Below are 16,816 nucleotides of genomic sequence, written 5' to 3' on the forward strand. Positions count from 1 at the left end.
ACCACATCACCCCAGTTCTCCAACAGCTTCACTGGCTTCCAATCACTCACCGTATCATCTATAAAATCATTCTGCTAACCTTCAAGGCCCTCCATAACCTCGCCCCTCCGTACCTCACTGATCTACTGCATATAAACACACCCAGCCGGACTCTCAGATCATCTTCCTCTCTCAGTCTCACCATCCCCCCTGCCCGCATGACCACCATGGGCTCCAGAGCCTTCAGTCGCGCTGCTCGCCACCTCTGGAACTCCCTCCCACCTGATATCAGAAACATCAACACACTACACATTTTCAAATCCACTCTCAAAACCCACCTGTTCAAACAAGCTTACTCTCTTTGACCTCCAGTCCTCCTTCTGTTTTAAAATTGCTAAATTTTCTTCTTTGAAATTTTAAAATTCTTATGTTTTAAACTGTGTATTTTGAATCTGTTTTTATTCTGTTTCCTCTGTACGGTGACCTTGAGTGTCTTGAAAGGCACCTATAAATAAAATGTATTATTATTATTATACAGAGGTGGCAACTTCCATAAGTCCATACGTTTAGTTGATAGATTAAGGTGAAAAACCTTTAAACAGAACACAAAAGGACAATGTTCGCATTACTGCATTCAGCAAATAGTAACAACCGTTCCTCATGGACATTTTCACCACATTGGCAAATGCTACTCCACTCACTTTATGTTTGTCAACCTCAACACCACATAAACTGAAGCGACAAATCATGGCATGAGCAATATTCAACCCAATACTATACCACACATGAATTTATCTGCATTTTAAAGAGTTGATTTTCAATCACAGTTTAACAAATTACTCTGAGCATTTTTATCAAAAGAAATTTTAACCATTTTATAATTTTTACTTCAAGGTTTTAAAATTATTTAAAGTGCATAAAGTGCTTTTAAAGTGCAATCCTTTCCAGATCCAATAAATAAATAAAGGGCATCGTAAAAACCCACCATTACAAACAGGATGAATTCACTGGTCTTAGCTGGAACCCTCTAATTAGCACCAATTAGCCTGCAATCTTATTTTCAACTGAACAATTACAAAACACACAGAAATTATTGGTAAACAGACAAAGTTGACAGCAAGCCGCTCGTGGCTGACATCGATCTCCGTGGCTAATGCTAATGCTAACACATACTGCAGTGGCACACATCGGCAGCTTAAACAGTCTTTTAGAGTCTCCACAATTCTGCTCTTACCGGCTGCAACCCGGATTTTGGAGATGAAAGCAATCCTGCACAGTTTGCCGCAGATCTTGATGCTTTCCCAACAGAAACTCACGGTCACTCTTTGAACGCGGTCATTCATTCTCAGTTCCTCCTCAGTGCTGCGTGTGTCCCCTTTTATGCCGCCGGTGGCAAACCTGCAGCCGCAGATTGTTTCCGCCCCAGCTGAGTGTAGGACCTGTGCGTAAATGCCTCTCCTTTGAGTTCTCAGCTCCTTCCACTTTAACTTGACACTCATTCATAAAACACATCAAAAATAAAAACAGACATTGTGCCAAAGTGTTTTCCTGCAGACATATCAGACTGGTTTGACAAATGAAATGAAGCAGTTTAAATACTGAGGTTCAGACCCTCCAGTATTACTGATCATAGAGACAAACTAACATATTGAAATGTGAAGGTTTAGACCCAACAGTGTTAGAAATGATGGAGATTCATCAGACTCATTTAAATATTATTATTATAAATATGTATAAAATGACCACAATATGAAATTTAACACAACTGGGTAAAAAATGACCAAAATAATACATAAAACTAGCAGAAACATGTATAAATTAACCATAATATGTGATAAAAGCACCACACATATGTATAAAATGGCCAAAATATTTGATAAAACTATCACAAATATGTGTAAAATGACTAAATTGTGACGTAAAACCACCACAAATATGTTCAAAATGACCAAAATATGATTGAAAACTACCACAAATGTGAAGGAAAAATTACTCACTTTCTCACTACTGAGGTGTCCCTTCAGCTGTTTGTTCATGTTGGTACCAAGTCACCCCAAATTACAACGACAAGATGTCACCCTTGACCGATGGTTCTCCTAAACTGAGGATGCAAACCTGCTTATGCTCTCTCCTTCCCTAATATAATCCTGAGACAGACAGATGCTTGGTAAAGATAACATAGGAATGAAAGACAACTATTGGGCTGACAGCATAAGAACAACAAGGTTATATTGCAGTATTCTTGGCCGGATGGAGCCTGAGTTAACAGTCCTGTATCCATATTTGGAGTGTATCCTTAAACATGGCATGTCTCCCAAATGGTATACATACCCAAGGCCAGAGAGACTCCTTAGAGCTGATGCTGCCAGTGCTCACATCACTGTGTTACTCACTGTATCATGTCTCCTGATATCAGTAAAACTTATTCTCAACATGAGCCATCTGAGTCTCCAGAATGTCTCTGAGTTTGCCTCCTGATTTCCTCTCCTGACATTGCAGAGTTCCTAAACAAACTGGTGTCACGAGAACAGGATCTCCACACAACAAAGACTGGTAAGTGCAAATTTTAACAAATTTTGCAAACTGCCATGTCTGAGTTTGGTGAGATTATGTACCTGTTAAGATTTTTTGTGGATAATAATTTCTTATGATACCGAATCTGCGATTGTCTGATATCAAATTTGGACATTACAGTTTTTCTCCATTGGTTTGGCTCATTTCTTGAAACCGAGATGACATTCTCAAAACAACATGGACAAATACCAAAAGTAACCTGCAGCTGCTGACAACAGAATGGCGTTTCTCATCGCTTTCATCAAATTACAGATGCTTTAGTACATGTCTCAATTGTTTTACTGCATCTCTGTTTTGGTTATGTACAAGTAGCCTAAAGTTAGCACAATTAACTGACATTTAGCACATTTTCCAAATGAATAGATATTCCTGATCTAGCTGAATTAGCTGATTCTCAGTCAAATGGTCATCATCTCCAAAATGTGTCAGTATTGGTTCATTGTGTGAGCCATCATATGCAGAATAGTTTGTTCAATTGTCAAAATTGGTTTTGAATATAATACCATAAAATACATGTGTATATTTTTTTTAAATACTTGGCAGTAAATGACAGTCAGGTGAAAGCAGAACTTGACTAACAACGGAGGAGTATCCCATATCTCACTTGACCAATCAAACAGTTTGATTAGTTCTCTGACAGGTGATGTCTATGATTGTGATTACTATACATATAGATATATAAGTAGATCTTGGCCAGGACCTATATCATTTGCTGTGTGAACATGGAGGTTCCAGGCCAAGCAAATGTTCAAGGACAACTTCCTGCTCAGGCAAGAGGACGAAGAGGACGAAGAGGACGAAGAGGACGAAGAGGTGTGAGAATGCGGGGTGGTGGTATTGGAGGAAGAGGCCAAGGGGCAAGAAGGTACCATGCTGTCCCAGACGAAATACGGGCCACACTCATAGACCATGTGGTCAACCACAACCTTACAATGGCAGAAGCTGTTCAGCCTAATGTGCCTCGATCCACAGTCTCCTCCATCATTCAAACATTTCGGAGGGAAAACCGGTATGCATGAAAACGCACAATTGAATGTAGTGTGTAGGCCTACAGTACAGTAAAATCCAACCTCAATATGATGTGAATTCAGGCCAACACAATTCGATGCTAACTATATGTATATGTATATAACATGCACACATGTGTATATTCGTGTATGTAGAAATTATCCTCTGTGTCTTTGTCTAGGATTGGACAACAACCTTTCAGGGGTGGCAGAGGACAGCTGCTGAGTCAACAGCAGGAACAACATATTTGCAATTTCGTCATTACAAATAATGCTATTACCTTCAGACAAATTCGAGATGCAGTAATTGAAGACAACACAATTTTTCACAATATCAATACAATAAGCCTATCCACAATAGACAGAGTTCTAAAAAAAATCAAATGACAATGAAGCAAGTCTACCGAGTGCCATTTGAAAGAAACTCTGAGTAAATTAACTGCGCCACCAATATGTACATGTAAGTCAGTCATTGTCGATTTAGAACTTGTGTAGAATATAGAACAATCCTATAGAAAATAATATTACTGATCTGTATTTTTATTTTATCTGTTTCAGACAATTATGGCACTCGAAGGGAATGAAACGCCTCACATTCTGGTTTTTGTGGATGAGGCTGGCTTCAACTTGGCCAAGGGTCGCAGGCGTGGTCGCAATGTCATTGGGCAGCGGGCCACAGTGGATGTCCCAGGCCAGCGAGGGGGCAATATAACAATGTGCGCTGCCATATCCGAGAATGGTGTGGCCACTCACCTCCCGAGCCTAGGCCCATACAATACTCAAAAGCTTCTGACTTTTTGGATCAACTTTATACTTATCTAATCCCAGAAAACGAGAGGAACGACGAAGGACCTCACCTACCACGCTATGGGATTGTGTGGGACAATGTGAATTTTCATCGTAGCCCTCTCATTAGGGCCTGGTTGACTACCCATCCAAGGATGCTCATGGTGTTTCTACCACCATACTCTCCTTTCCTCAATCCGATTGAGGAGTTTTTTTTTCCTGCTTGGAGATGGAGAGTGTATGAACACCGAGCTCAAGACCAGAGGACCCTGCTCCAGGCAATGGATGCTGCGTGTGAGGACATCACAGGAGATCAGTGTAGAGGATGGTTGAGACATTCTCGCCGTTTCTTCCCGCGCTGCATTGCAAGAGAAACTATTCGCTGTGACATGGATGAAAATCTGTGGCCAAACAGAGAGCAGCACATTGATGATGAAGAGGAGGAGGGTGACCAGGAGAGGGAGGATGACCGTGACCAGTAAAAGAATTATAGTCATTGGGAAACTTTATTTACTCTGGGCAATGATTTCTTTTGTTTGTTTGCTGTACATGTAGAATAAGTGATTTAGTTATATACTGAAAAATATAGAAGAACATTTTGTTTGAATAAAAACTGAGCTTGTGTCAAAACTTTGGAACCTGCTCTTACTGAGAAATACCTTTTTTATTTTGCAGTTTTACACATATATCTTCTGTAATAGCTAGACCTCTGCTGCAGTGACAAAACAGCTAAGCATTTTGACTTGCAGTGCTCACACAAGGCCAAAGGGACAACACATTTTGGGGGCATTGACTCATTATATGACAAGGAAATTTAGTTTTGACATATGGCTAAACTGTTTTGACAGAGATATGTGTTTGTGCAGCGTATCCATGGTGTTATGCTGAGCATTCCAGGTTTATTCTGGCAAAAGTTCAAAGTGACTGCAAATGAGACGAAGCTATTGAGAAGGATCTTTGCAATTTTGGTGGCACTGACATTTCACATGAGAAAAGGACTAGTTTTGAAACATGGATGAACAGTTTTGGGAAAGATATGTGTTTTTGCTATTTATTTGAAATGTGCGAAACTGTGGGTCTGTTTGGCCAAATGATCTTTTAGTTTTGAGAATGTCATCTCGGTTTCAAGAAATGAGCCAAACCAATGGAGAAAAACTGTAATATTGGGGGGGAAAACACCTGCCCTCCAGCTTAGTTCTAGCAGTGATTTATAAACTTTTACTGCTGAGATCCACACTAGAACATGTTGGAAATACACACTGATTTTGTGTTGAATGAATTGTTGTATTAGTAATGACTGAAAAAGTACAGATAGAAGGAATAATGGGTAGGATCAAACAAGGCATTCACAACCAAGAAAAATGTTGAATAAACCACACCATAACAACATTCTAAGCAGCCGTGTGACACCAAAATGTTTAAGTATGTGACATGCTAGAAACCTTATAGTTCTCCTGCTCAGTTTGAGACTACAAGCCCACTGACACAACAACTGAGCGATATACTGGTTCTAAAGCCTTAATACGTCCCTGAAAAGAGGTTAATGTTGGTATGATGATCCAGAATCACTCCTCCACGATCATTTAAAGCTCCCGGGCACACAGGCTTTGTGGTCACTCAGAGACAGACACCTACAGCTGCACAATGACTGGGGAGGAGGACAGAAAATGAGGACCAGATTTTCACAAGCCGAGAGTTCTCTGTAGTAACAACGCGAACTGGATTTCCCCAAAGGTTACATATTCCCATAACAGCAAAGTGGAACTTATCTTTTTCTGACCGTGTGATATTGGGAGTCTGGCGTGAGAGTGTGTGAAGGGACTGAGTTGTGTGTGTCTCACAGCCAAAGCGTGAGAGTTGACAGCCCTGTAAATAGATACAAAAATATTCAGAGCAAGTGGAGCAGCTAGCTAACACTTTCTACAGTTTGGTTTACATTTTCAAAATCATATTTTTGAAATCACGTTTTTTTCTGTTAAACAAATCACGGCTTTTATTTTGAAAGAGATAACTGGAAACGTTGTTTATCCGTAATTTCGCTAACTTGACTGAACGTGGGCTGCAGTTATTATTCCAACATCAGTATGATGTATAAATGCAGATGGACTTCATATATTTCACTATGCAGCCATTTTTTATTTATGTCCAGAATATTTTATAGACATAAACTTTTTTCGCATGACTATTTTAGGACATATTGTTAAATAATGTTTTTATTGAACATTCATCTTACATATATTCCACACATACATGCAGGTTTTTTTAAAGCTTTGATTAAGTAATTGAACAATGAACAAATTGCTGAACAATTGCAAAGCAAATTAAGAAAGAGAGAGAAAAGGAAGAAAAAGAAAGAAAAAAAGGGAGAGAGAACAGAGTGTAATGGGTTTAGGAGGGTTTTAAGTATAATAGGGGTGGTGCTGCTGGTTAACAAGTAGGTTCTGTGTTTGAGATGGAGATCCATTTGTACCTGCACATATATAAACATATATATAAATATCTACATACACACATATTTACATACGTACGTAAACTTTTCAACCTTTCGCCACATTTCAGGCTTCAAACATAAAGATATAAAATTTTAATTTTTTTGTCAAGAATCAACAACAATTGGGACACAATCGTGAAGTGGAATGAAATTTATTGGATATTTTATTTTTTTTTAACAAATAAAAAACTGAAAAGTCGGGTGTGCAATATTATTGGGCCCCTTTACTTTCAGTGCAGCAAACTCACTCCAGAAGTTCAGTGAGGATCTCTGAATGATCCAATGTTGTCCTAAATGACTGATGATAATAAATAGAATCCACCTGTGTGTAATCAAGTCTCCGTATAAATGCACCTGCTCTGTGATAGTCTCAGGGTTCTGTTTAAAGTGCAGAGAGCATCATGAAGACCAAGGAACACACCAGGCAGGTCCCAGATACTGTTGTGGAGAAGTTTAAAGCCGGATTTGGATAAAAAAAGATTTCCCAAGCTTTAAACATCTCAAGGAGCACTGTGCAAGCAATCATATTGAAATGGAAGGAGTATCAGACCACTGCAAATCTACCAAGACCCGGCCGTCCCTCTAAACTTTCACCTCCAACAAGGAGAAGACTGATCAGAGATGCAGCCAAGAGGCCCATGATCACTCTGGATGAACTGCAGAGATCTACAGCTGAGGTGGGAGAGTCTGTCCATAGGACAACAATCAGTCGTACACTGCACAAATCTGGCCTTTATGGAAGAGTGACAAGAAGAAAGCCATTTCTCAAAGATATCCATAAAAAGTCGGGTTTGAAGTTTGCCACAAGCCACCTGGGAGACACACCAAACATGTGGAAGAAGGTGCTCTGGTCAGATAAAACCAAAATCAAACTTTTTGGCCACAATGCAAAATGATATGTTTGGCGTAAAAGCAACACAGCTCATCACCCTGACCACACCATCCCCACTGTCAAACATGGTGGTGGCAGCCTCATGGTTTGGGCCTGCTTTTCTTCAGCAGGGACAGGGAAGATGGTTAAAATTGATGGGAAGATGAATGGAGCCAAATACAGGAGCATTCTGGAAGAAAACCTGTTGGAGTCTGCAAAAGACCTGAGACTGGGACGGAGATTTATCTTCCAACAGGACGATGATCCAAAACATAAAGCCAAATCTACAATGGAATGGTTCACAAATAAATGTATCCAGGTGTTAGAATGGCCAAGTCAAAGTCCAGACCTGAATCCAATGGAGAATCTGTGGGCAGAGCTGAAGACTGCTGTTCACAAACGCTCTCCATCCAACCTCACTGAGCTCGAGCTGTTTTGCAAGGAAGAATGGGCAAGAATTTCAGTCTCTGGATGTGCAAAACTGATAGAAACATACCCCAAGCGACTTGCAGCTGTAATTGCAGCAAAAGGTGGTGCTACGAAGTATTAATGCAAGGGGGCCGAATAATATTGCACGCCCCACTTTTCAGGTTTTTATTTGTTAAATTTTAAAATATCCAATAAATTTCGTTCCACTTCACGATTGTGTCCCACTTGTTGTTGATTCTTGACAAAAAATTAAAATTTTATATCTTTATGTTTGAAGCCTGAAATGTGGCAAAAAGTTGAAAAGTTCAAGGGGGCCAAATACTTTCACAAGGCACTGTATATACAGGGGTGGGTAGAATATCCAAAAATTGTACTCAAATAAGAGTCACGTCACTTCAAAATAATATCACTCAAGTAGAAGTAAAAAGTAGTCTTCCAAAAAATTACACAAGTAAGAGTAAAAAAATATTGGTGAAAAGACAACTCAAGTACTGAGTAACTGTTTGATTGTAATGTCCGATTTATTTTTTAGAAATGATGTGATCAGACAGGCAAAAATATAAAATAATGTGCAGACTCTGGTTCTTCCAAATAATAAAATAAAAAATAGCAAAAATAAACATCTTTACAAAATGACAAGTTAAGGCACAAGAAACACAAATTTCCAAATCTTTTTTTTTCACAACATAAAGCTTTTGAAACAAATACTTGTAGTAAGGGAACGCTTTTATGTTTGAACAGTGAAAACTACTTCCACTGACAAAACATACAAAATATACTGTACTTCACTTCCCTCCAAATGGCACATAGATAGAAAATAACATCACAACTAGGGCTGGACCTGAATATATGAATGTTTGGTGGTTTTGCTCCCAGAATAAATACAGTTATCACAGCAGCAGAAAAAGATCACTTCAGCCTGTTCACAACACTGACAGTTACAGTCTCTGTTTTGTCACAATAAAATAATTTTAGACCATCCTTACATGGTAGCAAACAGAAATATGAGCTCCACTAACTAATAATGTCAAACATACGTGGTGAAGTTTTAGAAAACACTGCTGGCTGCTCCTTACCTCCAGATAAAGTGTCGTCTTATTGATTGTAAAAAACAACGAGAATCTAATGTGGTCAAAATCAAAGCTTGTTTCAACTAAAGTCTCTACATCACACACCACTGATGACCAGAATGAACTCCATGTTTTCATCTCATCATGAGGAGAAAAGGCTTTTTAATGACGACATCCAACAGTTCCTCCCTGATGATCACATGACCTCCTGACTGCTTCACCACATTTCAAACTGCTTGTGCTTCTCAAAGGGTCTTCTGTCCACGATGTCGTTTCTGAAGAGTCTGAAAAACACCAAAGCAGAGAGCAGACGTCATCATTCAGGAGGAACAGCATCAGTTCAGCTCATCTATCCACTGGTTTCTCTGTGAGCCTCTAAGATGAATGTTTGCTCACCGCACAGTGTGGATGGAGGAGTGGATGGAGATCAGCTGGAGGAGAACATCTGTGGAGGCGTCTGTGATCTTATTGTGGCTCAGACTGCAACACAAACACAACAGGAGACTCTCATTGATCCTCCATCTGATATCATGCTGACAGAAGGTCAAAGAAGCACATCAGTGCATCAACAGGATCAAACATAAAATGAAATTTGAGTCAGTTTTTATGGGACAACTTCCTGTAAACAGCCTCATTTTCCTCTACAATAAGTTTGTTTCAATCATCTTCTCTCAATCCATCATCAGCTGCCAGTGAAGATGTGTTTGGGTTCATCTAGAACTCTGTGAATCTGGAATATTCTTTAGTTCAAGTCCTGGATCAGAACCCTCTGAACCTTAAACCTGCTGCTGGGATTAACAGGAGTGACGTCTTTAAAAAAAATAAAAAAAAAAACGGACGAAATGACTCCATTCATCAGAGACAGAAATTGTAAAAAAACAAAAAGAAGCTTCAGATTTTAAGCTTTATGAATCGTGCTGAGTGGTTCTGTCCAGAAATGAACCAAATCTAGACTTTAAATCACACAACAATTAATCTGAATCATTTTATTCTACGTGTCTAATTAGAAAATGCACTAAAAATAAATTGTTTGCACCACATTCTGTAAAAAAACCTAAATATTCTGGTGCAACAGAGAAACCTCGACTGACTCAGCTGAGACCAACAGTCAGGAGAGAAAAATGCAGGGTTTTCAGGTGAGCTGCAGGCAGTGTTTCCACAGAGAGACTGAGAGGAAAATCAAAGCTCCTGGATGAATCAAATAAAAGCAGCACGGCTCAGAAACAGAGAACAGAGGAGCAGGTTGTTGGAGATCCATTCAGCATGGAGAAACATCTTTCTACTGATGATGAGCAGAGGAGAGAGGAAACATCTGGAGAGGATGGAAAGATGAAAAAGTTCAACATCTACAGTGTGGGAAGCCTCCATTTAGTCCCAGAGTTGTTAACATCTGCTGACACTGAGAAAACTATAGGACATGTTTCAAGTTTTAAAAGATGTTATAAGATAACCAAAGAATTTCTTTTTGCTTTTTCAAAATAAATGAAATGTGAAGTTTGTCCTCCTGACAGAAGACGTTTCTGATTCTCTCCTTCTTCATGTTCTGTTTCCACAGAGCTGCAGGACTTTAGACTGCAGAGAAAAATGAAGCACAGTGAGCAAAAATAAGATGAGAACAAAAAGCAGAAAGCAGAAACTGCAGACTGGAGGTAAAAAGAAGAATTAAAGTCAAAGTTCTTCCAGCTCATGAAGCTCCAGCTGACTTTAAAGTCCCACCAATGAACTCTGGGAGCTAAATATGTTGCTTCTGGCTGCTTCAGAGTCATCTGGACCTTTATTTTCTTCTAATAGATCAAGTCTACTTTGACTCTCTGAACCCTCCAGGAGGTCAGAGGGTCAACAGGCTGATGCTGAGTTTGTCCTCCCAGAGAAGGAACCGGTCTGAGACTTACTCCAGGACCTGGACTTTGTGCAGATGTGTGATGAGGGGCAGCAGCAGCTGGTCGCTGAGCTGACAGTGACTGAGGTCCAGCTCAGTCAGTCCTTCACAGGAGTCCAGCATCTGGACCAGACCTCCATAGACCCTCTGGTCCAGTGTGCTGTGACTGAGGTCCAGCTCTCCACCCAGAGCTCCACACAGGGACTCGGCCCGTCTCACTGTGTCCCTCTCAGAGTGGACAGGAAGCAGGGACAGCAGCTGGAGGAGGACACTTTTACTGACTCTGAACAGGACAAACAGAGCAAAGACAGACTGTCAGGACGTCCAACATGAAGGACAACAAGCTTGTCTCTGCTTTATCTCATTCTGGGCTCTGTCCCACCTGAGGCGGACCCTGTCCAGGACAGAAAACAGCAGGTCCAGTCCTCCGTCCTCCACCTCACAGTCCTGCAGGTGGAGCTGAGTGTCCAGGTTGCAGTGTTTCAGGACGATGGATGCGGCCCTGCAGTCATCAGCAGTCAGACTCAGAGGCTCAGTCTGATCCTCCTCTTGTAGATCCACACAGGACTGGCAGGACAGATCCAAGCGGTGCTGCAGAGTCCTCAGCAGGCCGGACGCTGCCTCCTGCTGGACGTCAGAGGCAGCACAGCAGTGGATGAACCTCAGCAGCTGATTCCTGTCCACACTGAAGAACAGTTGATGCAGAAAGAAAGCAAATAAAAAGTCAATACACAGAAAACTCTTCAATTTACCAACAGGATCTTTGAATACACACATATTCTAAAGGAAGAAAACACACAGAAACAGAAATGTAAAGATTCATTCCATCCTAACAACTGGAGTTTTACTTCCATCATTCTGTCCATTACATCCATCAAGTTCAACATCTGGAATCGCAACGACGTCACTGAAAATAAGCCTCACGGCTCAGAAAATACAAGCAGGGACAGAATCTGACAGGCTGCAAACAAACTGTCAGCTTCTCTGGAATTTACTGAACCTGACGTCCATTTTGTCCTTCAGGTGGACGTTGGGGACACGTGGCAGGTGGACTGTTCATATCAGACCCACTGATGGATTCATGGAGCTGGAAAGAGTCTCTGGAGCTCCCTGCTTGATTGACAGCCTTTAAAAGTGCAAACAGACCAACGTTTCAACACTACTGTGTCTCCATCAGGACTCTGAAAGGCTGTGAATGAAGCAGTGAGCTGCAGAACCCTTCATGTTCTCTGGAAACTTGCTGTCATGGAGCTGAGAAGCTTCATGTATCTGAAGATGTTGGAGAACTTTGTTTCTCCTGGTTGGACGTCTGTTTGTGGTGAAGTCAGACTGAGGCCAGTTTCACTCTTTCAGCTCATCAGGTGTGAATCTGGACGTCCTTCAGGTCCAAACTAGATTCTCACATTCATCATTAATGACGGCTTTGGAAGAGGATTTAAAGCTGCTGCTGGAACAAGATTCACTTTATCTCATGAGTGTCCATCAACAAATCTCTTCTCCACTATTTCCTGCATGAATAAGAGATCGAATCTGAAACATGGAATTGTGCAGAGAGTGTTGAGATGATCTGAATGGGATTCATTAGAAAGTAAAGAAGTGAAGCTCAGACTTTGAAATGTTCTTTTCATTCACTGCTGGAGCAGCTGATTAAAAGCAGCCCAGAAAGTGATCCTGCAGGTAAAAAGGTGTCAGCGTGTCTTTTTATTCAGTTAGAACCAAAGTTCATCTGCTGTTCTGTTTCTGCCTGTAATGATGCCTTAAAATGGTCCAAAAGTCAAATCACAGACATTGAACTGCACATGTTGACAGTAAAATGCTGCTACAGTCATAACAGTGTGTTTGATTGTAAAGCAGTTTACTGCAAGGATCTGAAATGTTTTTTTAAAGACCCTTACTAGTAAAAATCACTTTTTAAAAAACCTTGTTGAAATGTCTATATTCAGTTTTCTATATGCAAGAAGAGACATCAGAAGTGAAATAAGCAGTCAAAGGTCAGATGTAGAGTGTAGAGTTCATCTAAGACATTTAAAGGCATGAATGATAGAAATTACGTGTAAATATGTAAATCTGACACAGAGAGATGAGTTTCTAAGGGTTTCATCAATGACTGAAGAGCAACTTTAACATGGAAACAAAGTATTGTAGTGAAATTAAAACAGTTGTGATCTTAGAAACTGCTGTAGAATGAAAAAGTGAAGACAGAATGATGAGTGGAGCATTAATACTGAGGCAGAGGACAGCTGGATCCTGTCCTGTGTGTTGGACAGCAACGATCGTCTGAAACCAGCACTAATATCTGACCTGAGCTCAGAAATTCTTTCCAGCGCAGAGAGGATGGACCGTGTTCCCTCTGCTGGGATGGAGGCCCACCGGAGGTTCAGTTTAACTCCGTCACTGTGTCTGAGGGTGAAGAGCAGAGGCAGCAGAGTCCACTGAGTCCAGCACTCTGCAGCTCAGGTTGATCACATGATCCAGTGACCTCAGCCCTTACCTCGTCCGGTTCTGCCGGTTTCCTCCGGTTGTGTACCCCCGGGCCGCCTTCTCCTCTCTCATGGGGCTTCACGGCGCTCCGTGCGACCCGCCCCACACACACTGCTGTTTCCGCTCGGCCAATCACATCGCCCGCTCGTCATATCTCCGCTGTCGAGTTTTCGGCGCCCAATCGGATGGCCCGGTTGCTCCGATTGGGTCACGTGCCCTCCGGGACTTCCCGAGCGCCATTGCGGCACTTCATTCAAATCGGCCAGCTGACGCCGCTCTCAAGCCTTTTGAACGCATTTATTTCTCTCATTTTAGGGAAATAACTGCGCGGAATTACAGTTTTTTGACAGGCAACAGTCAGACTGACTTCACTGCTGTGTGTTTTTAATCCGCTGTGGTCAATTGGTTGTGTAGAGATGTCAAATAATGTCGAGAATAACGGTGGGGTTATTAAATTAATATTGATTGCAGTTCTATTCATGCACCAACGTGTAATAATAATCATACACACTGTGTTGTTTAAACCAGATGGATTAAAGCTGTTAAACGCTTTAATTTAGCTTCTGTTTACCTGTCAGTGCACCACATGATCCTAATATTATTATTATTATTATATATATATAATATTGGAGACTTTCTGATCGGGATCAGTTCATGTGCAGCTAAAAAAAACCTGATCACTGATCAATACATCATCTGTGAGGGCAGCTGAAACATGGAACACTGTTCCATCAAACATTAGGAGCTTATCAACTGGCAAGTCCTTCAGCACAGCTCTCAAACTCTGGCTCCTGGACAATCAAACCTGCAGCCGTAGCGAAAACATGTAGTGTTATTAATTCAATGTTACTACAACTAATGTTTGTTGGTTTTTTTTTTTTTTCCCCTGATTAGTATTGCTTTTTATTAAGGTCTGTGTAATGTTTTACTGTGTCTTATCTTTGCTATCTGCATGTAAGTTTTTCTTTTCAATCTATTGTTTACATTGCCGTTGCTTTTTAACCTTTTAACCTTTCTGTGGTGGGCCTTGTCCTGTGTCATTTTAACATCTACCTGCCCTGGGACTACAGATGAAAATTAGCCCTCGAGGCTAAATCCGGCATATTTGCACGTGTACATTTCTTGACTCATGTCGATTAATATGCACTGCCCATCTTAAATAAATAAATAAATAAATAAAATAAATAAATAAATAAATAAATAAATAATAATATGCTTCTGCTTCAATTCACCGGCCGGTGTAAAAAAAAAATAAATAAAATAAAATTAATTTAAAAAAAATGCTGCGCTTCATTATGTGGCTGGTTTTGTGTGTGTGTATTCATTGTGAAGCGCTTAAAGCAGACGTTCTGCTGGGTTCCCGAACCATCAGAACATCCCCAAATTCACTGATGCATCCAAAAGAAGACTGCATCTTCAGCGTTCCGTTGGTGTACCTGCATCACTCTGAGGACGTCCGAACCTCGGCAGCTCAGTAAAACACATTAAGACAGAGGTCAGAGGTCAACCTGATCATCAGGCTCTATCAGCTGGAACCTGAGGTCTGAAGGGTGGCGTAGAACACGTTGGACGGGTCCTAGCTGTGGTTCCAGCAGGAATGAGCCTAAAACACAGCATGGAGTAAAGCAGTAGAAGAAAGAAATGAATGAAATGGCAGTCGCAATCAGCTTTATTGGCCCAGTTTTTACACATCGATGAAAATGTGACTCCGGGGAGTCTCTGCTCTCAGTGCAGTAGTCAGGGAACAGAACTGAGAACTAAAAGCAGTAAAGAAAAAACCACAAATAAGTATTATAGCTGAGGAGTCAGACTGTATGAATGTAAAAGTTAAATTCCTGACATGGAATAAGAGTTCTGGCTGTGATGCTGCACAGCCTCCTGGAGGGCAAACAGCCTGTCAGTAGCCAGCCCGTCCTCTACTAACCATGAAAAACATGCAAAAGGAGCCCTAAAGTCACTAAAGCAACAGCATGAGACAAACATGAACAAACTGAAGCAAAAATAGCCATAAAAACGTTCAAAAAGACCCCTAAAGTCAGTAAATCTAAAGATTTACTGCGCACATCAGTGCCCTCTCGCGGACACGGCCGGTAATGACACCCATTATAATTTCAGTGCAAAGCCGCCGACATTACAGGCTGAGAAACGCTTTAATTTAGCTTCTGCTTGCGCAAATAGGAGCTACATAAAGCGTTTAACAGCTTTAATCCATCTGGTTTAAACAACACAGCGTGTATGTATATTATTACACGTTGGGCACACGAAAAAAACTGTAATCAATATTAATGTAATAACTCCACCGTTATTCCCCACATTATTTGGCATCTCTACACAACCAATTGACCACAGCGGATTAAAAACACACAGCAGTGAAGTCAGTCTGACTGTTGCCTGTCAAAAAACTGTAATTCCGCGCAGTTATTTCCCTAAAATGAGAGAAATAAATGCGTTCAAAAGGCTTGAGAGCGCGTCAGCTGGCATTTGAATGAAGTGCCGCAGTGGCGCTTGGGAAGTCCCGGAGGGCACGTGACGTGACCTAAACCAAGAGCCAGGAGCAAAGAATTGTGGGTGATGTATGCAAATTCGCCCCCGGAACGGCGGTGGCGGGCGGGGCATGTCGCTATGGGAACAGGCAAGCAGCGTCATGGCGTCGATGGGGCTCTGAGAGTCGGAGAAGCAGGGCCTTGTGGGCAGTATATGCAAATTCACGGTGACGACAGCAGCCGCGTCGATGCGCGGCCATGTTGTGACGTGGGCTTCCGAAGCTACATATACGGGTCTGTTTGCGAGCCGGCCGCGCCCCCACGCGTAGCTCCGAGGGCTGGGAGGGTCGCTCCGCGACCCAGCGGCCCGGGTTCGATGTACCACTCGCGGCCCTTTTGCTGCGCGGCGCTTCCGTAGCGACCTTCCTCGTCCGGTTCTGCCGGTTTCCTCCGGTTGTGTACCCCCGGGCCGCCTTCTCCTCTCTCATGGGGCTTCACGGCGCTCCGTGCGACCCGCCCCACACACACTGCTGTTTCCGCTCGGCCAATCACATCGCCCGCTCGTCAAATCTCCGCTGTCGAGTTTTCGGCGCCCAATCGGATGGCCCGGTTGCTCCGATTGGGTCACGTGCCCTCCGGGACTTCCGAGCGCCATTGCGGCACTTCATTCAAATCGGCCAGCTGACGCCGCTCTCAAGCCTTTTGAACGCATTTATTTCTCTCATTTTAGGGAAATAACTGCGCGGAATTACAGTTTTTTGACAGG

At 41.8% G+C, this 16,816-nt stretch overlaps 2 protein-coding genes across 11 annotated transcripts in view; both read right to left on the reverse strand.

Moving 5' to 3' along the window:
• Window positions 1-1,431, reverse strand: part of LOC127534779 (zinc finger protein OZF-like) — a 38,423-nt gene extending 36,992 nt beyond the window's left edge. For 6 of the 10 annotated variants that reach the window (XM_051950858.1, XM_051950853.1, XM_051950854.1 and 3 more), the window contains exon 1: window positions 1,214-1,357. The gene's annotated coding sequence lies outside the window, so the exon portion shown is untranslated. Of the gene's footprint in view, window positions 1-1,213 lie in introns of all 10 variants that reach the window. The other 4 variants (XM_051950851.1, XM_051950849.1, XR_007943218.1 and 1 more) reach the window with 3 other exon arrangements.
• Window positions 1,432-8,637: 7,206 nt separating this feature from the next.
• Window positions 8,638-13,807, reverse strand: LOC127534865 (protein NLRC5-like). The gene is made up of 6 exons (XM_051951161.1): window positions 13,780-13,807; window positions 13,388-13,532; window positions 11,469-11,771; window positions 11,100-11,369; window positions 9,604-9,687; window positions 8,638-9,491 (listed from the first exon to the last, which is right to left on the reverse strand). Exons 1-6 carry the CDS (start codon window positions 13,805-13,807, stop codon window positions 9,425-9,427), a joined length of 897 nt encoding a protein of 298 aa, XP_051807121.1. The 3' UTR covers window positions 8,638-9,424.
• Between the last annotated feature and the right edge of the window lie 3,009 nt (window positions 13,808-16,816).

Source organism: Acanthochromis polyacanthus, chromosome 7 (assembly GCF_021347895.1).
Source record: "Acanthochromis polyacanthus isolate Apoly-LR-REF ecotype Palm Island chromosome 7, KAUST_Apoly_ChrSc, whole genome shotgun sequence".
In the NCBI taxonomy this organism is placed as follows: Eukaryota; Metazoa; Chordata; class Actinopteri; family Pomacentridae; genus Acanthochromis; species Acanthochromis polyacanthus.